The following is a 15,771-nucleotide window of genomic DNA, read 5'->3' on the forward strand; positions in this document are numbered from 1 at the left end:
TTGGGGGTAGAATACGGATTCTCATCTAAAGGCACAGTTCTCTACTACTGTCAGAGACAGTAACCACTGGGGGAGGGGGGTATGAATCCATGCCTCAAAGCTGAAATCTGCCACCCAGGCACAAAAAAAAAGTGTGGGGCAGACAGATCCTTGTCTCAGTCTCACAGCAAAATCTAACGGGGGGGGGGGGGAGAACTCTGTGCCTCAAAAGATGCATTCTGCCAGTGTCAGGAATTCCCTCATGGTGAAAAAACGAAAGAACGGGGAGAATGGCTACATGTTTCCACACAAGGCAGGCACAAAGGAGAAAAAAACTGTACAAACAGGCAAGTCAAAACACACGTGTGTGTGCAACATCACTTCCTGTTGCAACTAAAAACAGACAACTGGTGTCAAAAGCAGTTGTCTTATTACACAAAAATGTATTCCTTTCCATACTTGAATGAGATCAATTTGTTGCCACAGGAGCAACGTAGGTCAAATTGAAAAGCAGACACCATTCAAAACAGCTATCACTACTGTAAAACCATATCACTGCCCAAAATGTCCAAGATAGACCACCTTCCAAGTCTCTGACCACTTCCAGTACAAAAAAATCTATGAAACAGGGAACCACAGCAAGGTGGAATCCAGTAAGAAAGGAAGTCACAAAATTTCTTTTCGCAGATTTTTCTGTTCCAAATATGATGCAACTTTTCTAAAACAGAAAACACTGAAAATCAAAGCACTCTGCCCATCCGCTGAATAGTTTCACAATGGTCAACAGTTTTTTTGCAGTTCCCTACATTCCAGTGTAATAATCCAGCTGTATTTTAAGTTCTGCAGTGCTCAGCTCCCATAATGTGTTTCATGACAATTATGTGCAACTCTGTTTCTCTCCATCGAGTAGAAAATAATAGAACAAACGAAGCTACAGAATCAATGTCGTTATTCATAAAATGACTGCCAACTACAAAGGAAATGCTGAACATTCTATAAATATTTAAAAAGCAGGTTTTGCATATAATAATAAAATACAGGACTTTATCCCTGCATTTTCTAGTGGCCTAACAAAGCTGTGTAACTTTGAATACTTCATGCTAAACTCCTCAGTTGGTGGAATGGAAACCTTCAATTTGATTTTTCCTCATGCAGGTTAGAACAGTTTAAGAGATGAGGTATACCATTACACATCTCTCAGACAGAAAAAAAGAATAAATACACTTCAGATGTCTTCCTTGCTGGCAAACATGGTTACTTAAATTTCACTGTTTTATCTATCAGGTTTGGAAATTTTCTCTTCTAAATATTACTTATGCACAGAACCCAGGCAATTCATTTATTTTAAATTCTGGACTTGCATGGGTGTTTCAGCATATGAGAAACTACAATAATATATAGTGCAAGTGTTGCTGTGTCCACCTATATAAGTAACAGAATTAACAAATTCCTTATTTCATCATTCATTGCCTTCATCTATACCACAGCAGTCAATTTTCCATATTTTGAACCTAAGCTAGGACCAATGGGCAACTTCTACCAAAGCCAGCCAAGTGCATTTCCCCCAAGCTGCTCTGACAAAACAGTAGCCCACACTCACTTCTCCAGGAGTGAAGAAAACACAGACCTTTATCATCTTTACTTGCATGCTTTAAGCATATCGACTCTGTAGCCTGCCACATTCAGACAATCTCCTAAATAACAAAACATAACTTGGCAGTAAGGCAGACACTCAGATTAGGTCTGCAAAGTGAAGGACGTAACTCTTAAGTTAAACATGACATGATGAACTGCCTTCAGTTTTCAAACAATGATCCAACAAACACATAAAGGGAATTACATTTAACAGAACACACTAGTTTATATATATAATATATATAACTGTTAAAAATCCCTCTTATAGGGCTTAAAAAAGGCAGTTTTAAAATGATACATTTACTTTTTAAGAGCAAACAACACTAAAGCAACATACAGCTTATCAACGGTGCTATCATATGCACATACAGTATAGTTTTTTCATGGCTATCATTTTTAACAATGATTTCCATAAATTTCAGAAAATAACAATTAGACAAAAGCCATGTGGTGTAAGCAAGAAAACTGACCACCACAGCAGCCCGTGTGGTCAACAGAAAATATTGTACTCTGCCCTGTTTACATGACCAGAATAAGCAGTACTTATTACTCCAGCAAATTGAACTGTCCATGCCTAGGTACTTCGTCACAAAGAGAAGTATACTTCCATACCTGAAACCAAATATGAAAAACATTTTTAAAACAATCTATAAAATGCAGCTGTTTCACTACCAGTAAATCCAAAAAAAACAAACCACCCCCAACTAGACATTCAGTTGCATGTATTCATCAGAAAACACCCACTCCTCTCTCATCACCTGCTAACTCCAGACATTTTCTGTTTCACTGGCCTCAAAAGGTTCATCTAATCAAAGTCCAGGAGAAATAATTGAAATACTTAATTTTGGTCCAAGGATTTTTTTTTCAGGCCTTCATTTTGCAGTCTACAGAGACATGTACCAACTGTATATCCAGGATCTACTCAAATGAACAGATATCAAGTGCAATAAGCAAGCTGCACCATGCAAGCAGGTATTATTTTCACTCGAAATACACTTGCATGAGGCCATACAAATGCTCACACACACTGACTATGGCATTTAAGATTTCCAGGTTAAATAAAATGCTTGGTACATGCTTCCATAGCACGAATGGAGGAGTGATCTCCTTCCTACCGTTCAGTATGGACTGTTAATCTAAGGACAGTACCATTATGTAAAACGGCAGATAGCTTGGCTTGTATGCATAACAAAACTGGGCACACATGTCCTATGACCAAACCTGCGTAAAAGACCATAAAGCCTCATTCTACAACAATAACCAGTTTGCTTCTAATGCAGTGCCATGGCTTTTCACCCAACATTCAGAGTACAGTGGAAGTATAGGCTCAGGGGAAATCGTCATCCAGTCCCCTATAGGACTAACAGCTGAACCTAAATCATGAAACATGGCAGCAGATCTGTGTACATACCAGTTCTCACGACCTTTAAAAGCATGTTACAGGCTAATGTGTAATCCTGAAGGCTCTATTCATTAGCGTTTATAAAGGCAGTTTGCAATGGAAAAAAATGCAGCTCGACTAACGTGTACTTTTCTGAAAATTTCCATGGCCTTTTTGTACACACAGCTTGTAGTGATACCACTTTTCCCCTGTGGTACAGGTTCAGAAGGCATACAGTGGTTATGATCTACTGAGAGCCCAAAAGTTGCATGCGGTAACAAATCCTCCCTACTGAGCACTGTGTAAGGTGAGGTCCTGAAGATGCCTTCACATTTAAAATTAACCAACTAATTTAAAAAGGTGAGCTCATTTTTATGTACCTCTGTACTGATATACAGTGAAGCCCACCAGGATGCAAGCCAATACTGCAACAACACAAGGCTAACTTAATATAAGACAGTCCTTTTTGTTGCAATACATTACAGCTTCACCCTGGTGCCCTGCACTGTAGATGCAAGTGTGTATGGAAATGAAATGACAACATTTATCACATGTCCAGACATTTATAACAGGTGGATTTGTGGGACACTTCCTGAGATTCTAACCACAGTTCCAGGGTTCAACAGCTACTTGAATGATTAATGAATGAAGACCTTGTGCAGAAGCAAGTATTCTTCCTCATCAAGGAGGCGTTAGGGCTCAAAGCACTTGTGATGAACAGCTAATGAACCATACAGATGTCTAGAATGATGAACATCGCAGTCACATGTTTCCACTTATTTTCTGCATTTATCACAAAAGATGAAAGGCAAGTCTCCTCCTTACTACTGGGCTGATGTCAACCCAGGCTTCAAGCTTCAAGCAAAAGTTTTCATTCTACCTGAAACTAAATGGCTGGAACTGAAAGGGCAGCCTTGAACCTGTGATTTTTTTTTTTTTTTTTTTTTTAGAAAACAATTCCTTTTTGTAGGCAAAAGCTCATCAGAAGGCCACTTTTAGTACTCTGGGCACACGTCTCCACAGATAGCAACCTAAATGGGTAAATCACAAACCATCAAGCCAGACGAAATGCACTCATGGAGATAATTCCTGAAGCATGGCTGGGTTGTAAGGCAGTGCTGAAGGTGTGTTTCGAGAGACAAAGGCCAGGAATCTATGGTTCAACTTGTCTGTTTTCCATTTTCCCTGGTGCAAAGAGACTGCAGTTTATGGTAAAATTGAAGCTCCTTTATTTTGCTTGCCACCCCAGGGATTAAGGGTCATGTTGCCACAGCTTCCAAGTAACTCTGTAGTTTACGAACAGTGGACTCATCCAGAGAGAAAAGATCAAAATCAAATGTGGTGTTGGTAACATTAAAATGTCCTGTTTCCTCAATCAGGTTCACTATCTAGAAAGAGAGAGAAAAAATAAAACTATACTGGTTACTTTCCACATATATAACAATATGAATGCTACAAGCTGTAAAATTCAAGAAAGCAGAGACATTACAAAGAGGTGGACTACAGAAAGAACACTACTGTGTGCTGAGATAATGCCACTTGTAAAAAAAAAAAAAAAAAAAAATAGAATGCCACTTGTTTCTAGCAATGATCTCTCTTCTGCAGACCAGCACACAGCAGGAAAGCTACCATTCAGCTGTCCTGTCAGAAAGCCTCAGGTATACAATACCACTTACAGGTCACACATTATCAGATGCACACTATCACTCATCTTCAAAAGCTTTACCAGCTTCACTTGCAAAACTACCTTTTAACTGTTAGACAGTACCCATTATCATTTATCCAACAGACAGACTTAGACACAAATTACTACTTAACTATTGGACAGCTTTAGCTACACAGTACACCTTTCCACTTGTACATTAGACAGTGTAAAGTAAAAACTATCACTTAACTATGACAGCTACTACAAACTACAGTTTGTCGTGCAATACCACTCACCCATCAGTACCAAGTACACACTAACATTTGGGTTCCAAGCAACGTTAGGTACACAGTACTATTTACCTGTCGGAGAGCGTCAGGTACACAGTACACATACCTGTCAGACAGCATCAGGTACACACTACCATTCATCTGCTACGGACCTCTGTAAACTTTACAATTTAGCTGTCAGCCTCAGCGATGGACTGCCATTTATCAATCAGATGGCCTCAGGTTCACACTACCACATACTGCAGAACGGACTCAAGTACCCAGTACCACTTATCCACCACGTAGCTTTGAATACACACTACCATAGACAATTTCTGATACACATGTCCAAATACCGGTCAGCCTCTGGCAGAAACTACCACTTTCAGTCAAGACAGCTTCTGTTAATCTACTAAAGAGCTGAAGGTGCATGTTACCAGTTATCTGTTTGATAGACAATCAGTAAGGTGTACTGTGGGCTATCAGAGAGCTTCAGGTACACACTACCTCTTACATTTCAGACTCTAGTACACATACCTGTCAGAAGACCTTGTTTACACACACACACACACACACACACACACACACACACACACACACACACACACACACACATTTTATACCAGGCAGTTTCAGATACACACTACGACTCATCTATCAGAAAGCCTCATGTTCCATCACTTACCTATTAGAGAACTTCACTTACCTATCAGAGAGTTTCATATACCAACTACCACCTACCAATCAGACAGCTTCATGTACCAACTACCATTTACGTGTTACAGAGAACTTCATGTACCAAAACTACCACTTACTATCAGACAGCTTCACATACCAACAATCACTTACCTAATGGACAGACACAGATGCTCAACACCACTTACCTGTCAAAGCCCTGAGTTCAGATTACCACTTATCTGTAAGACAGCTTCAGGTACACACTACCACTTGACTATAACAAAGTACAATTGTATAAAATCTTACCATAACAGCAAATGTCCCTCTCTTCACTGTTGCAGTAATCAGAACAATTGCGATCTAATGTCAAGGACGCCCGACATATGGCCAGTATACCAAAGCCTTTAATTTTTGCAAGTACCATACACTGGACGTATACTTCCCACATCAGCATAGGGCATAAACGTGATGTACAGATGCTCCAGACTCAGAACTGAAGTGCCTCAGGGGAACAACAGCCACCCAGGAGAAAGGACAGCAGGTAAATCCAGGGAAAAAGAAGATGCCTAAGGAAAAAGGTAAAGACCCCTTGACCAGGCAGATGTTCCCAACAGAAAAAAGGAAGAAAAGGGGTTAGGAGAGAAGGACTGAATACCGAAACAGTGAAGAGAAGGACATCTACTGTTATGGAAAATGTTTACACAACACTGTTCTTCAATATCACTGTCACAGTATTCATAACAGATGGGAGAGTACAAAAGCTACTGTAAGGAATGGGAGGAAGAAGGCAAACCCTCCACAAACACATGACGGACAGCCTTGGCAAAAATCCACCCTGGCTCTGGAAATGGCAGCCAACTTGTAATGTTTAGTGAAGGTGTGGTGCACAGAAGACCAAGCAGCAGCTCCAAGGATGGGACTGGTGTCCAGACCCTTGACGAGAGCCCCAAGGAGGCCATTTCCCTTGGAGAATAGCCCCAACAGAGGCAGAAAGCTGTATGTCATTAAATGAATAACAAAAGGAAATGGATTTCAAAATCCAAGAGGAAATGGTTTGCTTAGAAACTGCTAAACCCAAATGTCCTGGCATGAAATTAAACAAAAAGTTGCTCAGATTTACATATGGCCTTTGTCTTATCTAGATAATACTTGAGCCGTCTATGAAGATCCAAGGTGTGTAGAACCTTCTCACTAGCAGATTGTGGAGAAGGAAAAATGGAAGGAAGCTGGATATACTGATTAAGGGACAACTCATTGATCACACTGGGCATAAAGAAGGATAAGTACGCAGAGACACCCTGTCCCCCATGAAAAATCAAAAAAGGAGAAGCCGCCATCAAGGCTTGATGTTCAGAAATCCTCAAGGTGGAAGGGCAACCAATAAAACAGTCTTCCATGTGCAATGTTGTAAAGAAGAAACAGCAGCAGGCTCAAAGGGAGCCTGGGTCAATTTATCAAGAACAAAATTAATGTCCCAAGGAAAAAAATATGGGATTTCTCAGAGGCTGACGTGAAGGATGCCTTTCAAGAATGGTTTAACCTCAAAACAAGAGGGTAACAGTAGAATAAAAGGCAGAAAATCAGAGATTGCTGACAAGTGAGCTTTGAAAAAAAAAAAACATACCAAGCTAGCATGGAGTATTTCACACAAGTAAGATAGAACCAAAAGGACCCCCACTGACCCCCACTCACCTCTCTGTGAAGCAGCCATTTATGACAGCATGCCCTGGACCTGCGCAGGGAGTCTGCCACCAGGCTTTGTCTTGAAGGAATGTAAAATGTATGCAGAAAACCTGCATTTGGACAGCTAGATCCCAGGTCTGAAGGGCTAGTGTGCAAAGAAGATAAGACCTTGCAGCCCCCGCTTGTTGATGACTGTGACTGTGGTGTTGTCTGTATAGACCCTTAAAAGGCATGCAGGCCAAAGGGAGTGGAAGGCTTGGTGAGAAAGGATAAGGGCCTGCAGTTTTTGATGTTGATGTGATACAGCTACCAATGAGGGGGCTAGAGAACCTGAACCCTCATATTGCCTGAAGCAGCCAACCCCCCCCCCCAACCATGATCTGAAGCCTCCATAATGAGCTCTTGAGACTGAGACAGAGTGGGAAAAAGGACAGTTTAAGTTTTATACAAGGAAGTAAGGTAACTGGAAACTTCACTGGGTATCAATGCTGAAACCACACTGACCGCAGGTACCAATGACGCTTCCTCATTGTGAAGCTTGGCAAAAGGGAACACAGTGATGGTTAAGGCCATGAATTCCACAGCCCTCAAAAATTCCCTGGCAAGCATGAACAACAAAGGAAGCAAGGACGGAAGTAGGTTGCTAGAGACAGTACCTTGGGAGTAGACAAATGACAGCATGTAAAAGTCTGAATCCTGCATCCAGGAAGATGTAGTCCTGAGACAGGACAGGACAAACTTCTGAAGACTGACAGTAAAACCCAGACTGTGCAACAGAAGCCTAGTAAAATGCAGGTCCTGCAGGAGCCTGGAAGGAGAGTGCAGCTTGAAGGAGCAGATCATCCAGATAAGGAAATATTAGTCCTCCCTGAAGCCTGCAGAAAACATTGACTGAAGGCAGACAACTGGTAAACACATCTGGGGCTGTGGGAAACCCAAAGGGCAAAGCAGAGAACTGAAAATGAGAGAAAGAAACAGAGAAATGTAAAAACTTCCTGAAAAGGTGAATGGGAATATGAAGGTAAGCATCCTTCAGATCCAGGGAAACTAGAAAGACTTGAAGAAGCAAGAGGGAAAACAGAGTTTGTAGAGAAAGCATCTTGAAGTGGATATGTTGAGGAAAGTACTGAAAAAGAAAGGTCTAGAACAGGCCTCCAGGACCGCCATAAACATCCTGGAATAAAACCCTGTGCCCCTTAGGGCCTCTGGGGCATCTTGAATAGTGCCCTCATCAAGTAATCACTTCTGAAAACTGATGAACTTTATCTAAACTGAAGTACAATGCTGTTAAGAATGAAAGGCTTTAGTATACTGGCCAGACGTGGGGGCTATTCTTGTCAGGAGATACCACGGGTTATGAGTACCGCAACAGTGATATGGAAGGACATCTTAATGGTACAGACTATGTCAGATTGCTTCAGCAATCTACTACTGCATATTGTCAGACAGCCTTGGATACACACACTACAACTTATGTGTAGACAGTCTATAATACATGCCATCACTTTTCTGTCAGACAGCTTCAGGTACAGACTAACACTCATCTGTAAATAAGCCTCAGGTACATACAGTGCAATGAAAAAGTATTTGCCTTCTTCCCGATTTCTTATTTTTTTTTGCATGTTTTTCACACACAAATGTTTCAGTTCATCAAACAAATTTAAATATTAGACAAATATTAGATAAAGATAACCTAAGTAAACACAAAATGCAGTTTTTAAGTGATGATTTTATTTATTAAAGAAAAAACTATCCAAACCTACATGGCCCTATGTAAAAAAAGAAATTTTCCCCTTGTTAAATCATGAAGTAACTGTGCTTAACCACATTTTTGGGAAAGTTGAGTTCAATTTCACTAGCCACACCCAGGCCTGATTACTGCCAGACTTGTTGAATCAAGAGATCACTTAAATAGAACCTGTCAGACAAAGTGAAGTAGGCCAAAAGATCACAAAAAGGAAGACATCATGCTGCGATCTAAAGAAATTCTGGAACAGATGAGAAACAAAGTAATTGACATCTATCAGTTTGGAAAAGGTTACAAAGCCATTTCTAAAGCTTTGGGACTCCAGCGAACCATGGTGAGAGCCATTATCCACAAAAGGAGAAAACCTGGAACAGTGGTGAACCTTCCCAGAAGTGGCCAGCCTACAAAAATTACCCCAACAGCGCAGCGACGACTCATCCAAGAGGTCACAAAAGAACCCAGAACAACATCTAAAGAACTGCAGGCCTCACTTGCCTCAGTTAAGGTCAGTGTTCATGACTCAACCATAAGAAAGAGACTTGGCAAAAATGGCATGCATGGCAGAGTTCCAAGGTGAAAACCACTGCTGACCAAAAAGAAAGTACAGTTGTGTACCTACCATAAATGTAGATGTTTGAGTGCATTCACTATTGTAGTCATTACTCTTGGGTTATCCTGCTGGCAGGCTACCCTCAGTCGGCCAGAATTCCAAAGTCTAGGTCCGGTGTCGGTTGCTGTTGCCTCTTCCCTGACATCAGTGCGCCAGGGGTATAAAAGATGCAGCAGACGCCATTTTCTTCAGTTTTGCTTGCCCCAGATGTCAGGTGCCCCCAAATTGGTAGGCTGAAAAAAATATGCCAATAAAAATGCACAAAAATAACATTTCCTTTGTCTACAAGCAAATACACCACATAGGTTGTACAGGATAGAGAAGAGCAGAAAAGTCCCAGCAAAGAGAAGGGTGATGGCGGGTGGGTAACCTGGACTGCAACAGTGAATACACTCGAACATCTACATTTTATGGTAGGTACACAACTGTACTATGTTCATCGTGTTTCACTGTTGCAGTCATTACTCTTGGTTTGAACCCCCAAAGCTGAGGATGGGTGGCTGGGCTAAATAGGATTAGGAGAGGCTATGAGGCCCTGCACAACTGCAGTGGCAAAGCCTGCTTAGAGTAAAGAGGTAAGTGGTAGTGCTTTGTGAAAGTCTGCACTGAACTCCAAGTTGCAGCCTCTAAGATATCTTTGGTTGGTACTCCTCTGAGGAAGGCTGCTGCTCTGGTGGAATGAGGCCTAATGCCCTTAGGCACTGATTTGCCATGTTGAAAATAGCAGAAATGGATGCAATGGCCTATCCATTTAGAAAAAGTCTGTTTTGAGATAGCCTTTCCTTGTGATCCTGCAGCATATGACACTAAAAGTTGCTCAGTCTTTCTGAAAGCTTTAGTTCTGTCCAAGTAGAAATGTAACGGCCTGTGTATGTCCAAATAATGCAGAATTTTCTCACCCTTGTTCTGTGGATTTGGATAAAAGGTAGGCAAGTGAATGGTTTGGTTGAGGGCCACACTGGATACCATCTTAGGCATGAATGTAGGGTTTGTCCTCAGAGAAACCCTGTCTGGATGAAAAATGATAAAAGGTTCCACAACCATGACTGCTTGTAACTCCGAGACTCACCTTGCAGAGGTTATTGCTAGGAGTAGAGCTGTTTTCCAGGATAAGAATGCTATATCTGCTGTTGAAGCTGGCTCGAAAGGAGGCAATGTGAGTTTTTCCAAAACATGATTAAGGTCCCAGGCTGGAATTGGTGCTCTCCTTGGAGGCCTAATGTTTTTGGCCCCTCTGAGGTACTGCCTTATTAAAAGATGAGAAAAGATGGGTGGTTCCGTATTGTAATGAGCTGAAATGGCAGAGGCATGAATCTTAATTGATGAGAAAGAAAGGCCTTTGTTCAGCATCTCAGTTAGGTATTGTAAAATCTGAGGGATATTTGGTACACACATGTCAATGCCTTGTTCCTGGTTCCAAGCACAGAATCTCTTCCATTTTTCTGCATAAGATTTTCTGGTACTGGGCCTCCTGGCCTCCAAGATAACATCCATAACAGCTTTTGAAAGAGGAGTGTTCTGAATGGCTATATTATCCGCCATGCTGCCAGATTTAAGGTCCTGAGTTGGCTGTGCAGGATCTGATTGTTTTGTTGGGTCAGCAAGTGAGAGGTTTGAGGCAATATCCATGCTGGACCTTGAGTACCTTTATCTTTAGGACTGGGTACCATTGCTGGCGTGGCCAGTCTGGTGCAATCAGTATCATTTTTGGCATCTCTTGTCTGACCTTTAGGAGTACCCTGGGAAGGAGAGGCAGTGGAGGAAAGGCATATACTGTTAGATTTTTCCAGCAGAAGGACAGGGCGTCCACTTTCCATGCTTGCTTGTGATAAATCCTTATGCAAAATCTCTGCAATTGGCAGTTGTGAGGGGAGGCAAATAGATCTATGTCTGGGCATCCCCATTTCCTTACTATCATGCTGAAGACTTGTGGATCCAGTTTCCATTCGTGGGGATCCATGAGGTTTCTGCTTAGTTCGTCTGCCAGAGTATTTGTTTTTCCTGGCAGGAATTGTGCTTGCAGGCGAATTTGAAAAGCCAATGCTGTGTCCCATAAGGTCATTACTTGTCTGCAGAGGGGATAGGAATGTGTACCTCCCTGCTTGTTTATGTACCACATGACCGTAGTATTGTCTGTCTTTATCAGTAGTTGTCCTGGATGAAGCAGGTCCTTGAAAGCTGTCAGGGCATTTTGAACAGCTAGCATCTCTTTTTGATTGATGTGAAGATGCATCTGGTTTGCAGGCCATGTGCCCTGAATACATTTTCCTGCCATATGGGCCCCCCAGGCATAATCTGATGCATCTGTTGTCAGTGTCTATCTGGTGTGGGTAAACTGAATGGCAGACCCTTGTTGTGGTGACAGGCTTCTGCCCACCATCGAAACTCCTGTTGCAGGCAGGGAATGAGTGCAATTACTGTCTCCAGGCTGTGGCAATGCTGAGTCCAAACACTTTTTAGATGCCATTGTAGTTTCCTCATATGCAGTCTGAAATATGGAATTAGTAGAATGCAGGATGCCATGAAACCCAGGGCCTGCAGGATTTTCCTTGCAGATAAGTGGGTTTTTGTTGCCAATTTCTTGAAGTAAGAAGTCAGTTGCTTTTGTGTGTCTGGCGTGAGATAAGCCATCTGGGCAGTTGTATTTAAGCTTGCACCCAGGAATATTATCTCTTGACAGGGCACTAGTTTTCTTTTTAATTTCTTTTCGTTTACTGTGTACCCTAGGCCAGTTAGTAATCTTTTTACAAATGTCAGATGCTTTAGAAGAATGTCTTTGTTCTCTGTTTGAATTAGGCAGTCGTCCAAGTAGGGATATATTTCAATTCCTCTGTCTGCAAAATGCAATTACTGGTGCCAGGCATTTTGTGAAGACCCTGGGCGCAGTAGATAAGCCAAAAGGCAGTGCACAGAATTGGTAATGCATTGAGCCAGCTATGAATCTGAGGTATCTTCTGCAAGATTGTCCGATTGGGACATGCAGGTATACTTCTTTTAGGTCCAAAGTTACGAGCCAAGCCTTCTTGCCCAGCATGGGCAGTAGCTGCTGTAGAGTCAACATCTTGAATTTTGGAACTTCCAGAAACGTATTTAGTATAGACAGGTCCAGTATTGGTCTCCAGGTTCTGTCCTTCCTGGGTACTAGGAAAAGTCTGGAGTAAAATCCTTGCCCCTGCTCTTGTTGTGGTACTTGCTGAATGGCCCTCATGTCTATGAGGGCTGTAATTAGTTTTTGTGCCTCTGCCCATTGATTGTGTGGCAGGTTTGGCATACATTTTGACCTCGGTAAAGTGTGAAAATGTAACCTGTAGCCTTGGGACACTATGTTCAGGACCCATTTGTTTTGGGTAATCATTTGCCAATTTGACGAAGAAAGTGCTAGTTTTCCCCCTAAGGGGGCTGCCAAAAGAAAAGTGCTTGGATCTGGCAGAGGAAAGTCACTGGGACTGTTTCCTGTAACGTTGTGATTTGTCTTCTCCGCTTTTGGAGGTAGGAGCACCCCATTGTTTAGGCCTGTATGAGCCTTGGGGCTGGGATCTGCCAATGGGATGCCTGTATCTGCCTCTTTGTGGTCTGTCTGACACTGGAAAGGACCAATTTTTTGAAGGCCAGTTCCTGCTAAATGTGGGTGGCTGTACCTGTAAGAAATCATTGACTGTCTGCATGGATTTTGCTTTATCCTCCATTTTTTTTCAAAACCTCTTCTGCTTTAGTTCCAAACAAAGTATCATTCTGCAATGGTGCATCTAATAATTTTGCTTTAACATGATCAGGCAGATTCTGTTCCTTTAACCAAGCATGCCTTCTAATAACAGAACCTGTGACAGCAGCCCTGCAAGAGGCCTCCAGTGAATCATAACCACATTGTAAAGTATGCTTTCCCACTTGTTCAGCTGCATGCAATAAATCCTGCAATTCCTTGTTCTCTGAACATTCAGTAGTCAACAATTTCTGTTTAAGCAGTGACATTAAATATTGCTGATATTTAAGCATATGAAACTGACAATTTAAAGCCCTTACAGCCAAGGTAGCAGAAGTGTGTACTTTTTCCCCCCATCTGTCTAGAGCCCTAGAATCCCTATCAGATGGGACAGGGTTTTTTGCAGTGGAAGCTTTAACCCCTTTGGGACCCTAAGATATAGTTTTTGGGTCAGCAGCGGGGTTTTTATATAGGAATTTATGAGAATCCAGAACCCTGTAGTATCTGTCTGGCTTAGCAGGTGCAGGGGGTAAAGAGTCAGGGGACAGGCCGGACTCTGAAAATACATCATCTACAATGTCTAGAACAGGTGGAACAGCAAGGGGTCTGTGCTGAGGAAGTAGCAGAAAGTCTCTGAGCCTTTTCTTAGATTCAGAATAATCTTGGCTCTCCCAGTGGAAATGCTCCCTCATGGTATGCAGGGTTTCCCCAAAAGAATAATCCTCAGGAGAGGCTGAAGGAATGGATACTTCAGCATCAGAATCTTCATAAGGAAGCATGGAGTAATCCTGTTTAGAAGAGGAATCAGAGGAAATAGAAACCTGATCAGAAGAATCATACTCTGTCTCTTGCCTAGGCCTCTTATCAGGAGGGGGATGGGAACCCCTGATCAAAGTAATTAGGTCTTCGGCCATTTTGAGCATCTGTTTTTTAGGCATGGTAATCTGAGTAGGAGAATGCTGTACTTGTTTGTTTGTCTTTAGAGCTGCTTTATTCTTTGTCTTTGAAGCTGAAGATGGCTTAATATATAGTTGTGTAGGTCTGAAGACACCCTCAGAAGCCGATGCCTGCTCAGCGGCTCCGGACCCATCTGAGGGAATGATTTCCGAGTGTCCAATACCTTGAGTATCCAGAGGCCCAGTCGGCTCCACGTGGGAGTCGGAAGCGGCCTGTGGCTCTGAGGTAGCGGGCGCCAGGGGCTGCGAAAGTGCCTCACTGAGAACCGGCGAACCAACGACTGACCTAGCAGAGGCCTCGTTGTCGGTTTTGGACCTCGGATGCCTATCCTTTTCTTTGTACTTGGTTTTTTGTAAACTCCGGTTGTCGGCTGGTCCGACGGCATTATATAATTAAATCGTCGGCCAAAGTAATGAAATGCAAAATCAAACAGACGCTTAATAGTGCGTTGGTTAAATCTAGCACAAAACAGACAGCCAGCAACGTTGTGACCAGGGCCTAGGCAAGGAATACAGTAAGAGTTAAAATCCTTATGAGGTATTTGCTTCCCACAGGAAATACAATTGTTAACTTTTTCTGACATCGGTCTGGAGCAAGAAAAAAGTTTCCCCAACGAGGTACTTGGCTTTAATGAAGACTTCGGTTCTGAAATTCGGATTTGAAAATCTCAGGAGTCGGCCGACTGGCACTTGCAAACTGCTTTTGCTTCGGGCACTGAGCGGCAAGAAAGACTGAAGAAAATAGCGTCGGCTGCATCTTTTATACCCCTGGTGCACTGACGTCAGGGAAGAGGCGACCGCAACAGACGCCGGACCTAGACTTTGGAATTCTGGCCGACTGAGGGTAGCCTGCCAGCAGGATAACCCAAGAGTAATGACTGCAACAGTGAAACACGATGAACATCATAAAGGCTCTTCTCACTTTTGCCAAAAAACAAATTGATGATCCCAAAGACTTTTGGGAAAATATTCTGTGGACTGACGAAACAAAAGTTGAACATTTTGAGAGGTGTGCGTCCCGTTACATCTGGTGTAAAAGTAACACAGCATTTCAGTAAAGATCATGATGCCAACAGTCAAACATGGTGGTGGTAGTGTGATGGTCTGGGGCTGCTTTGCTGCTTCTGGACCTGGACGACTTGCTGTGATTGATGGAACCATGAATTCTGCTCTCTACAAAAAAATCCTGAAGTAGAATGTCTGGACATCAGTTCGTGACCTCAAGCTGAAGCACACTTGGGTTCTGCAGCAAGACAATGATCCAAAACACATCAGCAAGTCCACCTCTGAATGACTTAAAAAAAACAAAACAAAATGAAGGCTTTGGAGTGGCCTACTAAAAGTCCGGACTTGAATCCAATTGAGACACTATGGCATGACCTTAAAAAGGTGGCTCATGCTCGGAAACCTTTAATATGGATGAATTAAAACAATTTTGCAAAGAAGAGTGGGCCAAAATTCCTCAACAGCAATGTGAAAGACTCATTG

At 42.3% G+C, this 15,771-nt stretch overlaps 1 protein-coding gene across 1 annotated transcript in view; it reads right to left on the reverse strand.

Moving 5' to 3' along the window:
* Positions 1-913: 913 nt before the first annotated feature.
* Positions 914-15,771, reverse strand: part of MLLT1 (MLLT1 super elongation complex subunit) — a 767,946-nt gene continuing 753,088 nt past the window's right edge. The window contains exon 13 of the mRNA XM_044090764.1: positions 914-4,383. Within this exon, the coding sequence (XP_043946699.1) occupies positions 4,255-4,383 (129 nt within the window). The 3' untranslated portion in view covers positions 914-4,254. The remainder of the gene's footprint in view (positions 4,384-15,771) is intronic.

Source organism: Protopterus annectens, chromosome 13.part0, assembly GCF_019279795.1.
Source record: "Protopterus annectens isolate FY-2018-M chromosome 13.part0, PAN1.0, whole genome shotgun sequence".
NCBI lineage: Eukaryota > Metazoa > Chordata > Ceratodontiformes > Protopteridae > Protopterus > Protopterus annectens.